Source organism: Centruroides vittatus, unplaced genomic scaffold, assembly GCF_030686945.1.
Source record: "Centruroides vittatus isolate TY-2023 unplaced genomic scaffold, ASM3068694v2 contig_1079, whole genome shotgun sequence".
NCBI lineage: Eukaryota > Metazoa > Arthropoda > Arachnida > Scorpiones > Buthidae > Centruroides > Centruroides vittatus.
In genome coordinates, this window is record NW_027120694.1 from 250,929 (window position 1) to 277,689 (window position 26,761).

The window sequence follows — 26,761 nt, forward strand, 5'->3', positions numbered from 1 at the left end:
GGTCAAATGGAATCAGGCGGCCATCATAAATCCTTTATCGTCTCCATCATTAGCCTTGACAGCGGAAAAGTTGCAGATTTTTAGAAGTAGATTACAAGAAGGCTGTCTTAATGCGAGGGACGCAGATAGTCTTCCCTCTGCATGGAAGTTTATGGTTAAGAAGTTTAATAAGGGCTCTAACCAATCAATATAGTGGTTTTATTGTATGTCTTAGAAATTTGCATTTATTAATGCTTACGTATTCATTTGTTACATTTTTATATATTTTTTGTTATTTTTTGCTTTATGTTAGTTATTCAATATTTTATTTTGATTGTACCTTATTTAATTTTGAATTTGAATTTTTGTATTCCATGGATGGAATTTTAATTTCAAATGTATTCCAAGCCTGAAGATGGCCTGTGAATCAGGCTGAAAACGTTTGCGTGTTTGTTGCAAATAAATATATTTTTTCTCGGCAAGTGTAAGGTGTTAAGTACGTATATCTATAATGATTTGCTGAGTGCTTTATAATATTATATTACACTTCTATGAAAACTATACTATCTAGGCATAAAAATCATATAAATTTGTTATGTTTTTTAGGGCCTAGATGTCCTTGCTCTAATTGTAATATAGTATAGTTTCCATAGAAGTACAATGTAATATATGAGAAGTACAGTAATATAATATATAGTAAAACCTGTGCAAAAGGAACCTTAATAGAACGGAAACCTGCTTAAACGGGAAAAATTCTTAGTAACACAGCAATTTTCAGCGTAATAAGACAAACCTGTGTTTTCCGTTTAGAACAGGTTCTCCGTTCCGAAGAATTCTTCCGTTTTAGACAAGTTTCCTTTTTATTCACGTTCCGCTTTAGACAGGTTTTACGAATATATTACGCGCACAAATTCGAATCTATTAAGTTTATATATCGTTTATAATACGAGAAATTTTAACACTTAACGTAAAATAATAAGCGTTTTTTTTTTTTAAATCAAAACTCAAGTAAAAGATTTGAAATAAATAAAATAATAAACCGTTAATGTCCCCATTAACCGTTTCATCAAATACGTTACGGAAAAACCAACGAAAGGTGTTTAGAAAGAAATCGAATTATGAAAGAGAGGAAAGTTTCAAAAAAATTCTCAACCTTGAGACTACTTATTTATCTAAGACACGCTAAGACAAGGAGTTTGCATTCCGCTTCTGTCACTCGCATTGTTAAACATGAAAGAGTTAACGTGTGTAACGCTGCTGATCTTATTTATTCTCCCTATTCACTCTGCTAACGTTACAGATAATGCTAATAATGTAACCGATAATGCTTCTAAAGTGACTGATGAAGTAACTAGTGCGAAAGACGATAGTTTGGATACACCTAAAGGTGATGAGACGTGGAAATCTGTCCAGAAACTCTTAAAACAAGCCGTGGATGAAGTGATAAAAAGGGCCCTTCCTACAGTTATGAGCGGACAGAGTCAAGTTAACATTTCTGGAGGATGTATGGGCAGTTTAATGCAATTTATCTTCGACCTGAGACAGATGAAATTATGGGCTTTACAGAGTAAGTTTTTCCTTATTGTAATTGTATAAGAATAAAGCATAGTAAATTCTTTAAAAATTATCCTCTATACGGTTTAAGTATCGATAAAACTCCTTGTTTTCTGTGTTTTCTTGCTTAATTCTTTAACCCCTTTTTAGTTTACATTATGTAATTACGTTGCCGAAACTCTTAACCTTCGAACTACTTTAAAAATTATATTATGGTGTAATTTTATTAAGAATTTCTTTGCGTATCCTTGATCCATTATTGCTAATCTTATGTAATGCTTATTTCATAAGTAAACAATTAAATAAATAAATAATTTAAGTGATTAGGGATGTATTAAATAGTTGAATATCGGGTCAAATTTCTAGTTAACAACTTCATTTTTCTATACGATATAATCATTAATTTTAATGTATAATTTTATAGGTCATCGGGAATACCAGATTATAAATAAAGTAGTACGATTAATACGTTAGTTTTTAATGAATGAATGGAGTCTTATGTCATATAATACAGTCGACCAACCTCCCTACAACGGCCATTCAACTTATGCATACAAATAACCTCCGAACGACGGCCACTTTTTACGTTCCCGTCAGTGGCCGTCGTTCAGAAGTTGACTGTACTTTCACAGAATATCATAATATTAGATTCTGTTCGTTAATAATAAACCAGAACCTTTATTAAACCTGATAAATAAAGGCCGGATCAGCGAGGTGATTAAGTCTTCAGCCTAACGGTCTGAGGCTCGAGCAACCTCAAGAATGTTTCTATCGGACCCCGTCCCTCATCGCTAGGCATCCCTATTGTGGGCCTAATCGAACCCGTAATGGACGTGATTTACCTAAAAGGCCTTATTTAGTGCTCGAAGGGCGGAAGAATAAAAAAAATAACCGGATAAATGAAAAATTCTATTCTTATACAGGTTAAATCACATTTTTACATTTATTCGTGGTTTTATTGTTTATAAAAATAATCAGGTTAACTCACCGATGCATCAAGTACTGCTATTTTTGAATTAACATTCGAATTTATATAATTTAATATCTATTATTATTTTTTACTTTTCGACCTTTTAAAATTTTGTGATCGATTTCCTTTACATTGCTCAACGTCAGAACCGATTCACACGTAAGCTAAACAAGTTGCAGCGTAGATTGTTTGATAGAGAGCGAAGGGCCTTTTATACGTTACAGAACAAAGTTTCAAGTCCGATTTGTACAGTAGGATCTGGTTTTACGTGTTTTGGCGAATGGTGGATGGTTAAAACACTGTGAAAACCCGTTTAAAACGCATTTTAGTGTTCTCCTCTTAATTGTAAATGGTTGCTTAAGTGTTTAGGCAATACTTGAGGTGGAATACTTGCGGTGGAACACAGATTTACGGGGAATTTCGTTTGTGTTCCACTTACTATTGCAAGTAAGTGATCATTTCTTATGGAAATTAATAGATATTCACTCGATTAAACGAATAAATAACATGATTACTCAAATAATTAAATATGTAAAAGACAGTATTCATCATATAATATATATAAATCGCCTAACCGAATTCTCTTAATGCTTGTAACCGTAGCATTTCTGTGCTCTAGTTATTGCATAAAATATAATTTACTGTAAAACTGAAAATATATTAGAAATCCAATCTATTTGATTTTAGCTTTGTTATGCTACGTGTAAGTTCTTAATTAAAATGTTAAAGTTTCTTTGGTTAATGTTACCTATGATTCCAAAATGGCGGCTCGTCTCTGATTCCAGCAAATAGAAGAAAGGAAACAATGGGAACGCACGTTCTAACCTAACCTAACCTATTCTAATAAATTACCAAAATTATTAGAATAGCTTAGGTTAGAACGTGCGTTCCCACTGTTTTCTTTCTTCTATTTGCTGGAATCAGCGACGAGCCGCCATTTTGGAACCATAGGTAACATTAACCGTTTATTTTGTTTGTATACGACAATGCGACACGTGGGCGATCTGCCGAAGGGGAGGCTTTCTATAACGAGAAACTGGCCCTGTTTACGTGAAGAAAACATGGAAAACTTCACGTGACCATACTCGTTAGTCAGGGCGGTAGGCTGCCATCTTAAGTACTGTATGTGCGATAGATTTACTTCTAATAAGTGAAATGAATACAGTTTGACCTTCTTTAACGGCCATTTTTTCTCGCAACTTTTTAAGCAAAAATGCGTACAAAATAACCTTCAAACACCGAACAACAGTCATATTTTATGTTTCCTCCGTGGCCGTTGTTCAGAGGTTTGTTTGACTGTATTAAAAATATTGAATTCCCACGATAAAGTTGGAGGTTTTTTTTATTTGTTGCAATTCATTTTTAAGCTAATACCATTTTATATAATACTTATCTAATCAATACTACGTAGTTTTGTATGCACGTATTTTGTCAATTCAATGTATTTTTTCTTGTTACGTCTTACAAAACAGAAGCCAATTGATATATTTTATTTAATCACGTAAAATTTTCGTGTAATAAACTGTAGACAACCTTGAATCTTTGTGATAATATAATTGATGAAACTGAATACAATAATACCGACTTTTATAACAACAAATTTGATTTCCTTGAACTTTTCACACGTTCGTATACGGCAACTCGACACGTGGACGATCTGCCTAAAGGGGATGCCCCGCGAAGAGTTTATACGTGAAACTGGCTCCTATTTACGTGAAGAAAACCTTAAAAACTCCAGTCTATTGGCGTGGCGGGAACCTACAATCAGTTAAGTGGTTTTATCCACTTGTCGTATTGAAATACAGTATTAATTATAGTCAGCGAACACGTGGACATTCTCGATCGAGAAATATTTGCCTGACAGAATATTTGAGCCAATATTTGGCTCAACCAACCTCACACTCAATCGAATTGTATGTAGCCTTTTCCAAATTTCAAAATTTCTTGATAATAATGAAGGCTAACAACTAAATAAATTGAAATGATATTAAAAAAATGCACTGTCTATCACACAGTACACTAATAATATATAATTAGTGTGTATTTAATTCGGTGTTTAATACATAAAAACTGATTAACGCATTCAATTGTTTTTGGCTGTCTTTATTTAATTTATTAACACGATAAAAATGCAGATCATATTTAATAAATTAACAATATATGTTCATTTATATTGGCAATGTTGTACAAATTATACCGACGTGATCGGTGTCCCAATTGCCGTTTAAAAATGTACAGGGATGAAACCTTTATTCCAGTCGACAGTAAATAATTCAATTACAGGCTTCCTACTCAGTTTAAAACTGGAATTAGAACAATTAATTATTATGATCACGTCAGTACAAACTGTATTTGTGACTACTTTTCGAAGTACAAATGACATTCATTAAAATTTGATTACCGAGAAACCACGATGATATGCAATAAATAAAATTTGTGAGACGTTGCGTATGTCACAAACGTTAACCATTGAATTTTCCTCCTAGTAAAATTATTTTTCAAACTGTCATTGAATTTTTCCGGTTAGTCAGTTCCGTTTTTTACCTTATGAATACGTATATCATACGTATATCTTATTCATATTTCTTCCTTTGTACTCATTTAATTGACTAAAATACAAACTTTAAATGATTCTATCTAATAAAAAAATCAATTTAAAATGATTTATATATATGCAAAATTAGAGAGAGAGAAAGGCTGTTTATATGAAGGAAACACGGGAAACTCCACGTGGTCAGCCCTTTGATTAGGCTGAACCTGCAGTGGTTTAACCACTAGACCACCGAATGATTCAAGAGCCTTGAAAGGAAAGCCGTGGTTAATTCTTTTAAGAAATTAATTTTATTTTAAATTTCTAAGAAATTTAATTAGAAGGGAAAAACTAAACTTTTTTCTTGATATTGAAGTAGAGCCACAGTTTTTTAGTAGCTCTGTGTGGAATTTCAATGCCGAAATCTAAAGAAATATATTTTAAAAAAGCTGAAAGGTCAATCTTTGTTCAAATTTAATTAATAAAAATATTTAAAAACATGTGTCAACTCATGACATGTTGAAAAAAAAGCAATAAATAAATCTCTAGTGACCTTCACAAATGGACTATAAATAAAGCCAAGAGCCTTTATTTTATTGTCACATTGCTTAGTTTTATGTAAATTAGCCAATCTAAAGAAACCTTTTAAAAAAAACTAAGTCTGGTTTCTTCTCACAAATAGTTTTAAAACATATAATAAGTTTGCTTATAATTTTAAAACCAGAGAATATCTATACCACGGGGCGATATAGCCTAGAAGCTCATGCCCAACTAGCTGATACAAGATACGATAGGGAAGAAGGGGTGGAGACATTGCTTGCGTGAATATTTTAGTGGTATTAGTACCATACGAAATTTAAACAGTGAATAATCAGTTAGAAAATATTCAAAGAATTTTTTAAGCCACTTCTTCAGGAGCCAATTTTTTTAAGCCACTTCAAATGTCAGGGGGTGCAAAAACTATTGTACCCGTAATTAAAGAAGAACGAGTTTGCCAAAAGTGTATCGTTGTATACAGATTCAGGAGAGGAGTACGAAAGTACAGGAGGGGGTCTATCTATACACGTTATCAATGGATCGTACAATGGCCTTAGATATCGAAATGTTAACATCGGAAATAAGCGTATTCTACGCTGTCCTTTTTGGCTGGTTATTTATTAATCCACCCTTGTATATAAACATACTATAACGTAAAGAATATTTCTAATTCCGATTATAAGCGAAGAAAAACATGTTTTGAAAATGGCAATATATTATATAAACATATTTTCAAATTATTATCAGAAAAGTGCAATAAATATATTGCTTATATAATTACAATATAATATATATTGTCTTTAAATACTTAATAAATACAACACAAGATTTCCTTATTACCAAGGCCAACTGAATGAACATTTTTAATACGTGGAAAAGTTCTACTTTCTTTCTATAAAAAATTTTTAACTTAAAATACATAAATTTAAGTAATAAATGGAGTTTTTCTATGTTTTAGTAAGGAAAATTCTAATCTAACATCTCTTTTTCACATTCCTACAACACAACACGTATCGGTAACAAGAGGAAAGTTAATTGTGTATAATTAAAGAATAACACCAGCGAACGCAACGTCATTCTATTTATATTCTGGCTTGATTAACACTATTTAACAATAATAGTATGAAATGTCTCGTAAACCAAGTAGTCTCACGTGATATAGGTCGAGTGTCAGTGTTAACGTCTTTAGTCACGAACTTAAGGCTGACTGTAATTTATTTTGTTATGCAGATTATCTACAGCAGATGGCGTTAAAAATTTAATGCTTTCCTTAAGGCGGAATTTTCAAAATTCTGAACTAAAGGTTCCAGGCATTCTTTATTTGTTTTCTTTCTTAAAAATTGCTACCATTATCTTTAAGTCTTCATATTGATACGGGAGATATTAATTAAGGAGGTGGAGTCTTATCTCCCGAACAATGGTCCGATTTTCCTCAAAATTTCTAGAAACATTTCCTCCTAACACACATTTCTCCTTGCAAAATTTCAGAAATTTTCGACAAATAACTTATTAAACTTCAAAATGTATGGACAAAATCGCGCCCTCTACACATACTAATATCCAAACATACATAAAATTCCCCAATTTCTTTTCAATTTCTTGGCGTCTCGAGGTTCACTGAGTCCAAAAATGTAAACATTTTGGGGGGGGTCATGTTTTGATGGATCGCCATCTTTCCCTCCGTTATATAACAGCCGGAAAATAAAAAATAAAAAAAAATGTATTCGCATTACTAAGCACGTAATGACGTCAAACTGACATGACTTTGCTGCACACAGCAAACCGCATACCCGATTTAAGACGTCAAGGTGTCAAATTGAACGTATGCTATGAAATGAATAATGTACTGTACGTATTGAAGAATACACACCGCAAGGTTTTATAATTTAAAAAGCAGCCATCTTCACAGCCGTGTTAATTCTGATCTTGCTGAAAATTGGCATCGTGCAGACACCCACCCATACACACTCAGTTTCGGTTTCTATAATAGATGTTATTCTCACACTACAAAAAAAAAAAAAAAAAAAAGCCATTATTTAAATGAAGACTATCGACTGTAGTGTATTTATAATAAAAATAGGTTATCCTGGCCGTTTAAATCTTTTAATTTAGCCTTATAATAATTTTTTAGCGTTTAGGTAGAAGTAGTACCCAACAATAACAATACCTTCTGAGTAAAATTGGACGAGTCACGTGAGTAAACATTATTCGGGAAGACAGTCAATATTGAATTTCTAAGTGTAAACCCGAAAAAATATTTTAAAATTTAATTCTAAAATATAGATGTAGAACAGTATTAGGGAAACATTATGAAGCATTACTATAAAAACATTACAGAACAATACTGTATTAATAAAATGAATATTATGGAAACATTTTGGAGCATTATTTATAGTATTAGCGAGGTTGAGGCCGAAGTTTCTATCGCGAAAACGTGTACGTCGGACGTTCAACGTCGCTTTCCTGTAAGCCTAGAAGTTTGACAATGGCGTTTGGAAAGTCAGTGGAATCGTGCTCGACATTCCAAAGGCCATTGTCAAACTTCTAGGCTTACAGGAAAGCGACGTTGAACGTCCGACGTACACGTTTTCGCGTTGAAAACTTCGGCCTCAACCTCACTATTATATATTATTATAAATATGAACGTTGTGTTTTTAAAAAATGAATGTTTATAAGCTTAAATACTTTAAAGTTACCTCATTTAGAATGCAATTTAAAAAATGTATAATGTTCATTATTAATATCAACTTAAAATGTATTTAAACAATAAAACATCATTTTTTCTTTTGATTTCTTAATTACTTTTAAATGACATAATTTCAGAAATTCTTTTGTAGTTCAGCATTATAGAATTTAGTAACGTTTACTCTTTACTAGGTCATCTTTATAGGTTACTACCAATATAAAAATTTGCAACATAAAGTAATGATACGTAAATATTCGTATCCAAAATTTAAAATAGTAATAATAATAATTAATTGTAATTAAAAAAAATTTAATCTTTACGAAACCGATAACAGGTTTCACTGCATATTACAATACCGTTTGATTTAAATTCAATTTTACCATTCCACCGAAGCTAAAAATAATAATTATTATTATTATTACTTTTTAAATTTTTAAATATAAAATATAACTGTGGATACGCGTAATTCTTATAAAGAATTACAAAGTTATAATATATAACTCTTAAGAAAAACATAATACACTCGTATATTTATTTGTTTTTTTTTTAAATTAATATTTATTTCCCTATATTATACGTAATTTTATATCAGTTTAAAAGTGAATTTCTGCAATAATAAAAAAAAAAAAAATTCAACAATAAGTTGCGTAACTTTCATGGCAAGAGATAAAATTGTGTATGACGCCATCTATTGAGGTATTGTTTTAAAACTTTTACATTACTGTATTAATATTTTAAGTTATAAAATGGCAAAAATATTAATTTGAGGGCCATTTTTTACGATCGAGGGAGGTTTGTGAATTCGGGTATTGATTAAATTTTCGTGGTTAAAGGTCAAAGAAGAGAGGGATTGTGTGTCATATTTCGAGTGGGTTCGGTCTTTTTGAAGATTTTATTCGTTATTAGCAATTACAATTTATTTTTAAAAATATAACTCATTTCTACCCTCAAAATTAAACTTTTTGCCATTTTATAATAATTAAATACATAAAGAAATTTTAAAATTATATCTCGTAACAGATGGCGCCACACACAATTTTAACTATTGCCGGGAAAGTCGCGCAACTCGTTGCTAGATTTTTTTAATTAAGTTTTTTTTCACTGAAATAGTTGAATTGTTGAAAATTGCTGAAAATTGAAATAATTTTCGCGCCCAAATATGGATGTTTCCCACCCATGGGCAGTGGCTTAGCGAGGTGGGTGCAAGGAGGTGTATCATGCACCGGGCGCCACTCGCAGAGGGGCGCCCAAATGGTCTCCAAGACAAACTATATGTGTTTCTGGAGGGGGGAGAGGGGCGCCAATAAAGTGTCGGGCGCCAGTTATGCCCCGGGCGCCATTATGTTTGCTACGCCACTGCCCTGGGCCTACTCCTAGAATTTTTATTGTACATTCTGTGGATACTAAGAGGGCATGTTCAATCATTGGCATTTTGGACAAGAGGGCAATGACCAAGGCTCACAATGCCCTCTGGCTCAAAATGCCTGAATATGTTGGGCCTAGCCCTTATCACTTGGCCAGCATTGTGGGCGAGGCTCACAATGCTGGCCAAGTGATGAGGGACATAAAAATGACTTCAAAATAACTCATAAACTTTATACTTATGCGTCATTTTGACGTCATTTTTATATTTCTACATTATAAAGTCATTAAAATTACATCATAATGACGCTAAACGTAAACCGTTCTGAGAAAACAATGCATTTTTTATATACTGTGTAATATATTAGTTATTTACTAGTGCTGCCATCTCTTGATCAAATTATCGTAAATATATCTAAAAACATTCTTTAATTTTTTTTAGTGGTAGATGCGATCGGAAAACCTAATTCTGGTATATTAAAAGGTTCGTTAGCTTTCCTTGGTTCTTACGAACAATGTTTGGATATAGAACTTCAGAAATCGCGGAAAAAGTTTAAAGGTCAATATTGTACTGTGAATTTTCAACCCATTTTACCGCCAAAGCCTAAATATATACCATTGTGGAATCATAGTCTTTTGGAAAATGAACCCGAATCAAGAACAATACCGGTAAGTAACATTAAATTGAAGTTAATCCATTTTAAAATAATAAATTAGTAAATGTTGCCAATTAAAAAGTATACAGTATATTTCGTTATCTAAATTCTCGCTAGATGGCAGTAACAGTTATTTTAATTATATTTTGTAATTGTTACTTCAAAATGAATAACAGTTGATTAATATTAAATTTATCAATTTTTATTAAGAAATATTTATTTTAATTATTTTTTCTTTAATTATAATTATAAAAATGTTTTAACCTTTATTTTGTAATAAACCTATGGCGCTGGAGGATCCGAGATCAAATTTGGGCAAGCAACCTACGGGAGTGGTCTATCCCAGTTATGTTTGGCCCTGTCTTTCACTGTCAGGCTGTCCCCTTTGTGGGACTGGGCCTGCAACCCACAACTGGCATGATTAAAAGATCTTCTTAGTGCTTTTAAGACACAAATAGGGAAAATTTAGGGTTCGCATGGTACTGTAGCATCTCCTAGTAATCGGAAGCAATCAATTTTGTACTTACAATATAAAAACACATAACGGCGCACATCGCTTTTAGTATTTCTTTTTGGGGGTCTATAGAAAGTTTTCCTGGAGGCAACCCCTTTGTAGATCGCCCCTATGTTGCTGTATCCCATCAAACCAAACAAAACGAAAACCTTTTCAGATCATACCAAGTATAAATAAATATTGTATAATACGAATGTAAATACAGTAATATATACATAGACGGCTTTGCATCCTAAAAACTGTACACTAACATTAATCGTAGAGGGAGTAGTAACCTTACGTACACCGCTCGGAGGGATCCTTCCTTTTTCTTCTTTCTATCTCTTCACTTCTTCCCCCTTCTTCCGCTGGCTAAACACTGTACAGCCGTTGTCATTCGTTAAAATATATAAATATATACGTACAACAACTTATACATACACACACTATACACAACACACATAATAGCATCCATATTCAGAAAATACAAGCTACACTCCTATCATATGCTGAATAAAAGTTCTGTTATGCTATTTTTATGCTATTTATGCTAAAAATATCTTCTAAAGCTGAGTCAAATCCATTTCCCTACTAACAAATTTAATTCAACAAAGAAATCCATGGATCCCCAAATCATAACCCCATTAATTTTCAATTCAAATATCCATGGGGGATTTGGGGGTGCGCAGGACTCGTGCACCCCTGTTTTAATGCAATAAATAACTCATACCACAGTTTTAAAATGCTTTCAGCAAAGAACTCTTATGTAACACCTCTTAATAGACTCTTAACACTATCATTAATAAGTACACCATCGAGTATTATTGATGTGTTGAGTCATACCTCTTCAAGTGTTCTCTTGTAACTCCTTAAAGAGTTCATTAAACTTGATGTTATTTAATACTAACAAATTTTGCCACTTATTAACTGTTAAGGAATAAAATTTAAGTGTTCAACGATCATCTTTAAGCTATAAATTCAACAATTTAATGACCATGTTTAGTATCGATGCATGTATTATTTATTATCGCATAGTTACGCATTAATTTACACTGTTTAAAACATGTGATATTTTCTTTAACACTAAAGTAACTCAATGTTGAATCTATTATATGCAAATTAGTCGCCTAATTAAAAATTCACGTGAACCAAGGTCTTCATATCATTTATTGTAAGCTTTATGGTGAATAGTGGGTATTTAACACCTAAATAGGAGCTAGTTTTCTATGTTCTTCACCTGTCTAACACTTTAATAAGGGTCAGTTTCCCATAGAATATCCTCCCTGGGGCATTCCCTCTTGTGTTTCGCTTATCCTATCAATCTACAATTCACAATAGAATAATGGCTTATTATAGATTACACGAGAGTTATTGTAATTTATAGTAACCATTGAAAGGGTATTTACATTTAAATTTATAATTATTTTCTTCTGTTTCCAGCTGTCAGAAAGATTATCGACTTTAAATCAATATTTTTACATTTTCGAAGGAAAATTTGGCTTGTGTTTTCCGTCCTCGTGTAACAGGAACGAAGTTGAACAAATTGTAAATGCGGGTAATTGCTTTTAATTATTAAAATTTAATTTAAATAATCTAATTATAATTAAAGCACAAATCTATTTATAGTATTGAAGTCAATTAACTTGAAGAGTCGAGTCTATAGATGCGAAGTTAAAGAGAGATTCCAGATTACGAAAGAGCAGATAACAGTTATGTAAGATCCTTTTAAGGCCCCTTTTTAAAATTATTTATGATTTTTGACTTAACTGATTAACTTACAGATGTGTCCTGGGCTTATTTCTACTTTTGGTAACACTCGGAACAGTTTTAGACTACTGCTTCGATCATCGAATTCAACAGTCATTTAAAGAAAATAAAGGTAGATCTATTATTGATTTTAAATACAGTTGAACCTCCAATGACGGCCATCTTTAAACGGCGGCCATTTTTCAGTTGTTTAGAGGTTTCTCTGTGTAAGAAAATTTACTGGAATAATGTCAATTACAGGTAGGGTCTTGGTCACAGGTCATTATGACCAAGACTCTACCTGCAAGTTTTAATTATATTTTTTTAAATTTATTTAATTTAAAATATATGCTCTCCACCTTAAATTAGTAGAGGCTTGCCCCTGTACATAATACTTTTCCTGTTAGCAATAGAGTCGTGCCGTCATCTATCTAACTCTTTACAGGGGGAATTTTTTAAATTGAAATAACGTGACTTTCGGTTTGCATAGGTAGTTCGTATAGGCTATAGTTAATCGGGACTGCCTTACACTAAGCTTTCTATATCTAATCTCGGCTTTTATCGATCTAACTCCGTTCTCGGGATTAAGGAAGGACAGCAAACAGACGGAAGACAATGGAAATCTACAGGGCTGCAATTTTCAAATTGAAACCATGTAGATTCCAGAAAGTAAAGTCGATATATCTTTCTGTCTTGTAATTTCCCTCTGGTATGGAATAAAATTAGAATGGAGCAAGCATTGTCAAAATAAGTCTTCGAGTGGCTACTAGGAGCCTGATTATTGGGGCCCCTAAATTGAATTAACTTATTGAAATAAAGGAAGTAAACGAAAAAGTATAGGGCCCTGCTTCTCAAGACCTAGGGAATTTTGCTCCTTTTCCTCTCTTGGGTATCCCTGATATACCTATTCAATCGAAGCTTGACTTGCTTTCCCAATTTTATGTTGCCCCCTGGACGTCCCTGCTTTATTAATATATACAATTTCTTATTTCTTAACTTTAAACGATACCAAAGGGACTTTTGGAAGAACCTGAAAGCTCTCCAGTGACTAAATTGATAAAACCACTGAACACTAGTTGGTTCGTGCCTGACAAATGGTTTATTTCACGTATCACGCCTTAACAAGGGACAGTTTTCCATCGATAGTCCTTCCCCTCTGGCAGATCTCCCCCTTATTAATATTAGATGAAACGTTTATCGTATCATTTGTTTTTTAATTATTTTCATTATAATTTATACTACGTAAATGAATTTAAAATAAACATAAATGAATCATACATAAACTAGTTTCTTATAAAATGAGTCAGGAGATCCTTTTCAAAAAAGTCCCATTTTAAATTGATTTCTTTGAAATCAATTTAAAATGGGACTTTTACTCCCAATATATCATAATAATTAAATTTAAATGTCCCAATACGTCATAATAATTAAATTTAAATGTTTTTTTTTTTTTAATAACGTTTGACGTATACAGTTTTAAATAACCATTTTTATAATCTCTTTCTGCCTTGTGGGCACTGAGAGGGCCTATTTTTAGCAAGCTCATTATATTCGGCAGGGCTTGATTTATTTGGTTACTGTAACACATTTTCGAAAGGGAAATTTTCGGAAGGAGCTTAAATCATTATTTATTCAATAAAAGTTTTTAAAAATTTTTAATATTTCAGGTAAACTTCAAGATATTATAATGTGTTTTTCTATAAAAAGAAGTGTTAAGACATTATTTGGAGAGCCGTCGATAGCAAGTTTTTCATCTCTACACGGTTTCCATTTTATAACCATTATATGGTTAACAATAGGTTTAACGTATCGCTATTACGAGCCAGAATACATGCGTAAGTAAATATATAATGTAAATAATATAATTAAATAATAGATTAATCATAAAACTACTACTATTTTCTTGTAGAAAAAATATTGAATTTGGAATCAGATAGTAGCCAGCTGTATTTCCAACTTGTTCAAACTTCTAGAACCGGATTTAATACTTTTTATTTCTTGAGGTAAAATTTATATATTTTATAGGAAATAATATAGATATATACTGGTATAGGTAACAGTTAATTACATATAAATACAGGATAATTAAGTGTTATCTGTAAGCATATACATGTGATTGCTGGATGGCCGAGCGGTTAAGCCGTTAAGGTGTCAGCCTACCGCTCTGAGGGACCCAGAATCGATCGAAAAACCCCAGAAACTTTTTGGGGTTGCTCCCGTCCCTCTCAGTCCCACCTCCCATTCTAACCCTGGCCGAACACAGAATGGGCAGCTTGCTAAAGAAGACCCTCTTAGTGCCCACGAGAAAGGGACAGTTTATAAAAACGTAGCCTATATATATAGCTGTGTGCATATGTGTAAATGAAGTTTTGGTGATATACTTTTTTCAGTAGTATAACCAGAGGGTAGGGCCCTTGATTATGCTTCGGTACGAAACCGGGCCCCTAGGCAAGGTAGTAAAGGCTACATGGCCCTCGGGACTTTTTCCAACTGAACAGGAAAGTAAAAAAAGAATATTTTACTTTTTTGTTCTTTGTCATTTTATCTTTCATGTAATTTTAAGCACTTTCCATGGTTTTTCCATCTTATCACTGTATCTTACTATGTTTACTTATTAATTAGTGGCCTTCTAACTGCATATTTTGCCCTGAAGAGCCTGGAAGAGAAGAAGTTCAATTTCATATTGTTCATTTTACAAAGATACTTGAGGTACAGTACATTACAAAGGGATCATTACAAAGAAACTAAACAAAAATTCTAATCGGGCTCCCTTCTTTGTTTTTCAGGTTAACCGTATTAGTGTTAATTACTCTCTGTTTCATCACGATTGTGCCATTGTTTGGTTCGGGCCCTCTATGGCACGATGTAATAGAAAAGAAAGTAGAACTCTGTAAAGATTCGTGGTGGATGTATCCCCTGTTCATCAGCAATTGGATGAATTACAACAATATGGTAAGCGATTATCCTGTAAATGCTAATTTTACTAAATTAACACTTAAATTCACCTTTATTTTTTTCTCTTATAGTGTATATATGCTTTTCCATTATTCGAGTACAATTTTCCAATTACACCTCATATCCCTTTTCGTCATTATGTCTCTCAGGTAAGGATCTATTTTGTAGTAAAATTGCTGTAGTAAAAGAAGGAATAGTTCGTGTTTAAGTAAAATAATTTACCTTGCATAACACTATTATTTGTCTAAAAATAATTAATTACAATATAAAGGCCGTTTAGATACGGGAAATCCCTGTAGAAACCCTCAAGGAATCGGTGGAAAACTTCTATTATATATAAAATATCTTGGTGTGCCTTTGATTTTTTTATTTTTTTATTTTATCCTGTTTGTAATTTATTCTTACTTTATATCAGTGTAGAAAGAAGTCGGAGTATTAAATTTGATTCTATGAAGGGTCGACAAGACAGGTCAAGAACCCCTGGTTTATAGGCCCATCAGTAGGTAAAAGTAGTGAACTGAGCACTGGTTGTTAGTCACGGGTTCTTGCCTGATCAACGGGACGAGCGCGTGAATTTTCCGGGGGTTTTCACGTGTCTAACATCTAAATAGGGGCCATTTCCTATCGAAAGTCCTCACACTCACTTCGCAGATCGTCCATGCGTTGCATTGCAATAGAAAGTCCTCCCGGGAGTACTTTCTACAGGAAAGTGGCTCTATTTAGGTTTTAGGCACGCGAAGAAACCCGGAAAACTCCACGTGGTCAGGCGCAAACCGCGACCCAATTATCAATGTTCACTGTATTATGTTTGTTCTTGGCAACATGACGTGGGCGTTGACTCCCGAGAGTTCTTTCCATAGGAAACTGGCCCCTACTTAGGTATTACTAACGTGAAACAAACCCGGAAATTGCTAGGTGACAGGGCATGAACTTCTAGCGTTCGGTGGTTTCATTCACTCGACCACAGCTGGTGGGCCAAATTCTCACGAAGTTATCAATTTGTATCCATTAGAACTGGAACTGTAGGAAGATTATATATATATATATATATTGTCCGTTTACTAAATTTAAGTCAATAAAAGTAATTAGACAAAACAATAATAACGAAATAAACATAATTAAAAAGAGAAGTTCAATTCAACGACTGAATGATAGATTCTTTGACAATGATTGATGCTGCTGTGTAAAGCATGACATGCAAAACAATAGAATAGAAGTCATTGAAATTTATCGATACAATGTGTGTATTGTGAATATTAATAAGGCAAAAATTCCCTTTGTAATCGTGAATAGATAGAATTTCCAATCGGTTAAGTATGCAAATGAGCTAATGAAACAAGTCTTCGTATGTCGGATAGTTGCGATATAGATTTAGAAATGATGATAAAATATGCACATCTAATAAACAATAGAAAAATATTTCTAGAGTAGTAAATAATTCTTGAGTTTCTCTATTAATTATCAATTCAATAATGCATCCATTAATATTAATGACCATAAAACCAAATTTTAAGGAGTTTATCGGTGGACGAGTGGATAAAACCAATAGGCACTGGGTTCGCGCCTCTCCACAGGCTGGTCCACTGTTTAACATGTAAACAGGAGTTAAAAACTCAATAATAACTGGAGAATGTGAAAGAAATATTATTAGAGATAATGAATGACTTTCGATACTTTAAAAGTAATTTTGCAATAAGCTATTTTTTTCACTTATATGGAATTATAAGTCATTCTGGTTGAGAAATCGAGAATATTGACCTAACAAATTACTTCTTTAGCCTGCTGCCAACTATTCGTACTCCATTCGTACTTTTATGTACAATCAAACATCTGCAATAACGGACACTTTCCCTAAAATGGCCATTTTTTTATGTTCCGTATATGAAAATACGAATAGAATAGGAATAGTTGAATAGCAGATGCTTTATTGCTCATTAAACTTCAACTGTATAGTTTTTATTTTTTATTATGGAATAGGCCATAGATTCTTTCTGTATTAAAAATTCTCTCATGGTCTACAGGCAGCTACAAGTTGCCGAATGGATAAAACCAGCGAACACTGGTTGTTGGTCGCAGATTCGAACCAACGGGCTACGTGGAGTTTTCCGTGTTTTCTTCACCTAACATCTAAATAGATACAATTTCTCATAGAAAATCCTCATTGGAGGCATTCTCCTAGATAGATTGCCCATGCGTAGCATTGCCTTATTCCATCAATCCAATCCTTATGGTCTTCTGTAAATCTCTATTTTATTTACATTAAATTTTTCTTCTATTGTCTGAATGCCGATAGTGATTTACAAATACTTTATTTTCAATGTTATAACATGCGTTTACGAAATACTTTTAAATAAAGTATTAGCAATTCAAAATTGTGCCATTTTTATGCAAACAAAAGTAAAGAAAGAATAAATATAATATATTTCTTTCTATGTCTTTTAATCCTTTCCGCTCTGGTACCCACCAGTAGCTGAGTGGCTACTGAACGTGGTAGTTGGTTGGTGCCTCGCCAACGGACTAGCCACGTGGAGTTTTCCGGGTTATCTTCGTGTTAGTAATAACTAAATAGGGGTTGGTTTCCCAAAGAAAATCCTCCCGGGAGATCCCTCGTGTCGCGTAGTCGTAACCAAATAAACCCAAACATTTCCGACCTGTGGACACTAAGAGGGCCTTTTTAGCAAGACCATTACGTGTTTGGCCTGGCCAAACATGTAAGGAGTTGTGAGGAACGAAGCCCGACATATCCGGACCGATTACGCCCCCGAAAAATTCCTGGAACTTTTGACTATTCCGGATTCGATCCCGGATCCGGATCCCGGAGCGATAGGTTGCCACCTTAACCACTCAGTCATCCAGCCGTCCCTTTCTATATCAATTGATATACGAAGAAATACGTATGAAATTATCCTTTAAGAAATTTACGTCAATCTCAGTCAGTTATGGAATTTCCATTTATTGAAGAAATGGTAATTCAATGTAAAGTCTTTCCAAGTAATATAATGCATCGCTATAACAGAAAAGGATATATTATATATAATGTATCACATTTTAAACTGTGGTGTTAGGTCAGGGCCTGTATCGGTTTATGTGGTTACTTCAGCGTGACACGTGGGCGATCTGCTTCCCGGAAGGACTTTTTATAGGAAACTGGCCCCTATTTAGGTGTTATAAACGTGTAAAAACCCGGAAAATATCACGTGGCCAGCCCGTTAGCCAGTCGCGAACTCACAACCAAACTAGTGTTCAGTAATTTTATCCACTACACCAGTGCTCAGCAATCTTTTTCCACTCGCGGCACACCTATGACTCGACACGGCACACCGAAATGTTATTACCCTCAAAAACGTATGATACGATACTATTGATAGAATAATGCCATAAACTTATTATTATTATTATTATGTTGGGTTTGTGAGTTATACTCGGTTGACACCGATGGCTATGTACTATACCGGACCAGAGTAACTTCAAAATAAGACTAAAATTAAATAAGTGTGTCAGTGTGTGTCTGTATTCAGGAATTTCCTAACAATATGACATGTTTTTGTAATCTTGAAACTGTGTCGGTAATTGTTTTGGTATCTTGAACACTATATAGTGCAAACACACTAACACTTGGCAATCTTCCCCTTTAGTTTATTCAGTTTAGTTGATACATGTACTTGTTTTTGTACACATTTCGAGCTTCTGTAAGGCCCCTTTTCAGCCAACTAAAATTACGTAATACATACGAATTACAAATACTAATAAATATACAAAAAAACTGTATTGTCTGTTTTTTGAATATTTATTAATATTTGTAATTCGTATGTATTATGTAATTTTAGTTGGCTGAGGAGGAGCCTTACAAAAGCCCGAAATGTGTACAAAAAAACAGGTACATGTATCAACTAAACTGAATAAACTTAAAGTGAAGATTGCCAAGTGTTAGTGTGTTTGCACTATATAATGTTCAAGAGACCAAAAAACTATGGCATGTATTCAATATAGTGGCCTTCTGTAGTGTGTCTCATGTATGTGTTTCTATTCAATTGTAATGTTCTCAGGCTTTTGTGTAGCATGTGTGGTATGACATCTGTAGAGGAGAGAACGACAGGTACAATAAGCATTTTATCCATCCTCCACAGATGCCTTATTTCCTGGGCGAGCTCTATGTACTTGCTGATTTTTTCAGTGCATGTGTTTTGTACATTGTGAGTGTTTGAAACAGATATGTCTATAATGTATGTGATTTTATTGTTTGTCAATGAGAGTGATGTCTGGTCTGTTGTGGTAAATTGTTTTATCTGTGATTATGGCTCTGTTGTAGTACATTTTGTGCATGTTGTTTTCCAATACTGTCTGTGGAATATATTTGTAGTATGGTTCGTGGATGTCTAATAATTCTGCAAGCTCTTAATGTATTTGCTATTTGATTATGTCTGTGTAAATTATCTGTCTGTGCCAAGAGCTTGCAACCGGAAGTGATGTGTGTATGGTTTCTGGCATGATGTGACATTTTCTGCATGTACCGTTTGTGATGTATCTTTGAGTATGTGTTTTCTGTAGTTTTTAGAATTTATGACCTGATCCTGTATGGCAATCATGAATACTTCCGTCTTCCCAAAGAGGCATCCTCGAGCTAACCAGCTGTTTGACGCAGGTTTGTCAACAAAATCCTGGGCCAGGTCATAGGGATGTCTGCCATGGAGTGCCTTTCTCACCCATGATTGCTTAATGGTGTCTATGCTATTTATATGTTGTGTCGTGTCCATACGTTATGAATGTAAATCTAATGAGTGCTCAAGACCTGTGTGAGTCCAATGTATAACTCCAAAAGAATAAGTGAGTACTGGGATGACATATATGTTTATTGCTTCATCATCACCTTATTTCATCAGTGCTGCGGCAGAGAATGAAATGCGAGTATAAACAAAACAGCAAATGTGATAAAAATATATAAATAAAACTTGAAATTAATAGAATATGTAAAGTTCACGTTACACCTTTTATCTTGTGACGACACACCGGTTGCGGAACACTGCACTACACCATTAGTGGGCGGGGGCCTGTATCAGGAAGTTAAATACGAATACATTCAAATTTTTCTACAGAGTACAAAACTAGAAGAATAGTTATGAATTATTCATTAATAAATATATCAATTATTAAAACCGGTAAAAATATTTCGCACTTCATTATATCTGTATGCAAATTAATACGAACTTATGAGCAAGGATAGCTATTTTTAAATTTTGTATTGTTATGTAGAATACTAAACGTTTATTCTATCAATCTGATATTTGAGAATATGCTAATATCCTAAAGAATATTGAATATGATCAAGTATAAAGTAAATTATGCAAATTCTAAGATTCATTTATGTAAATTTCTTCCTCGACATTATAATTGGAACAGGTACGATCTTCTTTTCTATATGTAAGAATGAAACGTCGAGGACGATCAGGATAAACAATAGTCATTTGATGGTGAATATAGTAAATTAATAGGCAAAATTAACTATAAATTTCGCCCATTTTTCCGAAGAGTTTTTGTTGTTCAATGTAAATATTGAAAATAATTAATTATCAGAATTTTTGTTGGAATTGCTAAGCGCTAATTCATCATTCCATTGTCGAAGCGTCGGTACTCTCACGGTTTTTATGGGTTTTTTAACGCTCTCCGCCCTGAGGACACTAAGAGAGCCATCAGGCGGAGGACCGAACCCATAACGATTTGCTAAAAAGGAAGCCCGTTATGATTCTGCCCAGACTCTCAATGGGACGACAGAATGTAAGGGACAGGGCCCGACATATCCAGACGGACCACCCCCGAAAAATTCCTGTGGTTTTTCGACCCGTTCTGATTTAATCCCTGGTTTCCCAGAACAGTAGGCTGCTGCTTTAACGGGTGTTTTATGCGCAGCGTGAATCGGACATCTTTGATTATTTATAGGTGCATTCGTTTTTTTCCGAATATTGTACACAATTATGTTAATTTGACGCCATTCGTGCAGTTTTCTTATGAGAAAATGCAGTAATGATGTTAATTTGATTTGTAAAAGTGCGCATTATTCAAACAAAACAATGCATCTCGTGTTAACCGATCTTTAGGATTAGACCAGGCTGTCACTACTAGAAAAATTTGTTCCACTCTGTCCACCGTTCGAAGTTTTTGAGATTTTCCGGATTGGAAAATTTTTCCCTAAATGTCCCGATTTATTTTTTCTTTTTACTAAAAATGTATTTCGATTTGTATTTAAAACAAAGTAAAATAAGAATTGTGTCGTGCATGCTTGCGCCAATTGTTCTCACTATCTCACATACGCGCCATCAGTAATCTTCGATATATGCGTCGTGTTCTGTGGCCCTGTGTAGTGTGATTGCACGAAAATATTGATCGTTTTTTGCAATAATTGACAATGGCTTAATCAATGGTTACATCTCCATAGTCTGGCTTTTTTTAATTTTTTGCTCCTTTTGCTCTGTAGGCACTGAGAGGACCTTTACATTTAATCATGTTCCTCATAGATTCTGCCAGACAATGCCCCGATTACTGGTTTGTATATATGGTAATCCTATGTAGGGACTTCTACTTCCTTGGGGCTTTGGTCGTCCTTGACTTTCATTGTAATTGTTTTATTTCACAAGCTACGTATAATCAATATTCAACGTGTATAAGTGTTGCTTATGAAAAGCCCCAGCAATTTTTCTTGGGCAGTCTGTCCCGGATATGTCGGGCTTCTTTTCTCACCATCTGGCCATCTTTGTGAGCCTAGCTGATGGGCGGGTTTTAACCGCACGAGGGTGTATAAGAAAAGACCCTTTTCATTCCCACAGGGGGGAAAGAACCATAAAGAAAAAACGTACCTCTTACGCACGTTGAATAATGATTACTTTTGTTTTTATTTTTTAAAATGATGCTAAGTCTTCATTTATTTTATACAGATGGATGAAGTTTGGAATAGCACTTCTTCTTGCATTAATCGTAACGTCTATTGGCTGTATTGCTTACTTCACTTTTTCACAAGAACTACATATTACGTATACCAAATTATACGAATCCGAGTAAGTAAATTGTTCGAACTTCGTTAAATTATTATTTTGGAACACAGAAATTTCCTGTTTGTTCATTCCAAATGATTTTGCTGGGCCAGCTGGAGTTTTGCGGGCTGGAGTCTCGAGAAAAGTTATTGATGTGGTCCCAGTACTGGTAATGTGGGGTCCCATATTTGCCGGCGAATTTTATTATTTCCGGTAATGATAAAACAACAAAAAATCAATATAAACTTAATCAAAATATTTCCCATATCAAAACTTCTCAGAAATTTGAAAGTGGGACCCCTCTCTCGGTTTGAGGCCCGAAAAACCGAAGACTGATCCGGCCCTGATTTTGTAACTATGATTCAGTATATTACGAAAGTTACAATACAGAATTTATTTTTACAGATTTCAAAAGACGCTATTTGAGTACGTTTCCTTACAGACTTATACGCATCTAGGCCCTTATTGTATTGGAATTTGTACTGGATATCTTCTTACAAAGTACAACCACGTAAAAATACAAAAGGTTTGTAAAAATTTAAGGCATTGAAATTCGTGATAATGAAAATATTTGCATTGTATGTGCAATTCATTCTTATTCAGTTCATTCATACTTGCCTCACCAGTGTCCGAGTAAATGAAACCAAGATCTAAGATCATAATATAAGGTGTGGACATCAATGTTCCCAATGCATCCGTCATATTGGGACTGATGCATTTTCCCAATATGGCGGATGCATTGGGAACATAGCAGAACGATTCTAGATAAAACTGACATAACAAATACTTAAATTATTTGTTTTGTCTTCAGAATATAACAATTTAAATTTATTTTAGTTATTATTACTATTTCAAAAGTCGGAACACCAATAGGCTGACTTTAAAACTCGAAAAATACTGTATGAAATACGAGTATTTACATAAAATTTCTATCCGTTCTCATTAGGTTCATTAGTATTTTTATATATTTTCTTTGTAGCACAATTGTTTAAATCATGAGCATAAGTGTGAGATCCTTAAGACCCAAGATGGCGCGATGCATCGCAATGCATCAGTAATAGTTGGTCGCGAATTCGCGCCTGACCAACGAATTGCCATAAGGAATTTTCCGGTCTTTCACGTGTTTAATATTTAAATAGGACCAATTTTCCTGCCAGGAGGCATTCATCCTTGGTAGAACGCCCAGAGTGATGAGTTGCTTTATTTCATTAATTAATTAAATCCAATCCATTTGCCTATATATTTAATTCATATAATAAATTGAATAAGGTTAAGCTATTCAAGTTATGTTAGATGTTAAACCCATTAATCTGCCAAATTTTCATTGATATTAATGTTATTTGATTTGAATTAAATTGAGAATAGAAGATTGAGATAGAAACGATAAGTTATATTTTAGAGTTAATGGGTTGGATGTTTTTTTAGGCATTAATTTATAGCAAATGGTTTCCCTTAATTTTGAATACTGCTAAGTCACTGTTTGTAATTAATAAGGAATGAAGTAAAACCCGAAGGCAAGTGGCCATGGCGTCTAAGGTAAATTCTACAATTCCGAAGATCCGGGTTTGGGTACGGGTCATTTTTTCAGAAATTCTCACGAGTGCACTAACTCGAAAATGTTGAGCCTCATTCTTTATTGCTTGGTCGGTCACTTGCGGGCTTGGCCAAATTTGTGGCAGGCACGAATAAAGGCTTTTTTAGTACCCACAGGGCTCTTGGCTTTACGCTTAACACTAATTAATATAACCTTATTCGCCTGAATTCAGGAGCAATGTCTTATCAAGTAAAGGTTAAAATTTTGGAACTTAATTTCTTTAATTGTTAATTAAATTTTGTTTAAATGTCGCCATTAATTACGTCTTAAATTACTGTATTTCATACTTTCCCTTTTTCTATTTATGTCTAGTTATATCATATAATTGGTTGGTGTACAGCTGTGATTTTATGCCTGATAGTTTTGCTTTATCCTTACGTGAGCCATCATCGCAACGAACCCATCGTAATAGAAAGCATGTTCACAAGTTCCTTCCATCGCATATTATGGTCTACAGCTCTGGCATGGATTTCATTTTACTGCATCACAAATCATTCCAGTGAGATATATCCTTTACTATTATAAATATAATTTTAATAAAAAAACAATTAAACACAAGTTATTTGTTTATTTTCAGGTATTGTCAACAAGATTCTCTCCTTTAGAATATTCATTCCTCTTAGCCGTATCAGCCATCTAAGTTTATTTTTGATCGAATATATCATTCTAATACGCTATGGACTTATGCAAAGTTCATTTGTATACAGTAAATATAATATGGTTAGTATCTGTTAAAGTATTCCTAATCGGTTAACAATCACTTTAAATTCCTATTCTGTATTATAGATGTATGAAGTTTTTGGTCACTTGGTCATGCTGATTCTGACTGCAGCTATTGGTTATATTTTGATCGAAGCTCCAATCAGTGCTCTTCAGTATAAAATATTCTCCAATTATTCACGAATTACGATTGATATTAAAGAAGAAACGAAAACTCAACAACAGAGAGTTCAACTGCAAACTGTTTTAGCTTATGATAGAAACATGTAAACAGATTCCATCACAGAAGAACAATGGGATATACGGAATGGCTTCACCGACATTTTTTCCAATTTATTCATTTTATTGCCATTGGCGTAGCCAGGGTTTTGTTATGGGGGCCTAGTAGAGGCTGTAATTTTCTGGGGAGGGGCACCAGGTTAACTGGGGAGGGGCGTGCCCACTCGTGCCCCTTCCTGGCTACGCCCATGTCCATTGCAATATTCTGTATATTAATAAAGCCCTTTATAGTCAAATTCCCCTAAAAACAATGGCACAATTTTTAACACAGCTTTCTCTATATTGTAGGCCTCTAAAACATAAATGGCCATTTATGTTTTAGAGGCCTACGGTATTGAGAAAGCTGCGAGAGAGACCCTGTATGTAAATAATGATTTTAAACTGTGGTAGAACTTCCTGTTATGTAATTTAAAGAATGTATAAATTTTAAAGCATCCGTGTTAGATAAATGTGAATCATTTGACGTATGGAATCGTAAATTCGAATAATTACTATACCATTGCAACAAATTGATTGCAAAATATTTTATGAACTGAGGTACTTTTACTATGAAACGGTTTGCCTCATTTTGTGTAGAATGAGGAAATTCTGTTATACGCGATAATTTATATACAAGATATAGATAAAAGCTATGCTATAAGCTATACAAAATTTTACAAAGCTCAACGGCATTCAAATATGATTCTTCACAAGGTCAGGCTAATTATATGTTTATTATAGTCATATAATGTCAAATAATACAATATAGATTTATAATAGATATTTAATAAACAAGTTATTTTCTTGCAGTTTTTGAAGTTGTATACGTATATAAATCTATAAAAATACTCAAAAATAAACGTTATAAACATGTTTTGTTATTATATTTAAAAATATAATTTGTTATCTAGTTTAATCTGTAAAATAACAATTTTTGTATATAAACAAGTGTTTTATTATATATTATCTTAATAAACAAAAATATTATTAATTACTTTCATTATATTGTTTTCTGATTTAAGAAATGTTTTACGTCAGACCGTTAATTTTGATTTTAAATCCTCCAATAACAGTCTTACAAAACGGCATTTTGAAAATCAACCAATAAGCATAAATTAATTAGCCAATAAACGTAAAATCGTAATTCAAAATTAGCCAATCGGCCGGATAATAGATTCAAATATTTAAAAATTTGAATCTATCGCTTTGCTGATTGGCTAATTTTTTTTAAATTGCGTTATTTATGAGATTTTGCAAGTTTTTCCCACCCACTAATAATAAAATTTTTAACCGTTATTTAGTATCGAAAATTTGTGAAATATATTTATTTCTTTTATTTTTCCTAACTTTTATTAACAGTTAACAAATCGTATGACGTCAATCAAGATGTAAACATAGATCTAAACAAATTTAAAGAATTATAAACAAAAAATTATGTTTAATGAAATTCTTATATGCAAAATCTAAACCAATTTGCTGCTGATAGATTCGTTAATTAATCGTTCATTAATGTAATTGAATTAGAAGTTAGGGGTTTTGATCTTTGTGGCTTCCATCTTCCAAGAAACTGTCAAAATTCAAAAAGATGTTCAAAGTTTACTGTTTCTTTTTTTTTCCTGTAAACAAGATGTCCTTGAAATTTTACGTCAATCGAAATCCACGTGACGAAACGCACGTGATTGTCGAATGAAATAAAATT

At 33.3% G+C, this 26,761-nt stretch overlaps 1 protein-coding gene across 1 annotated transcript; it reads left to right on the top strand.

The window, feature by feature from the left end:
* Nucleotides 1–1,096: 1,096 nt before the first annotated feature.
* Nucleotides 1,097–26,023, top strand: LOC136974752 (nose resistant to fluoxetine protein 6-like). Its single transcript, XM_067269699.1, has 17 exons — nt 1,097–1,546; nt 10,061–10,287; nt 12,208–12,322; nt 12,394–12,481; nt 12,549–12,646; nt 14,181–14,348; nt 14,423–14,516; nt 15,136–15,222; nt 15,300–15,465; nt 15,540–15,617; nt 21,938–22,005; nt 22,253–22,312; nt 22,395–22,514; nt 22,896–23,016; nt 24,397–24,583; nt 24,662–24,804; nt 24,871–26,023. The coding sequence occupies exons 1-17, from the start codon at nt 1,210–1,212 to the stop codon at nt 25,072–25,074; spliced, it is 2,361 nt and encodes a 786-aa protein (XP_067125800.1). The 5' UTR covers nt 1,097–1,209; the 3' UTR covers nt 25,075–26,023.
* The last annotated feature ends 738 nt before the right edge of the window (nt 26,024–26,761 follow it).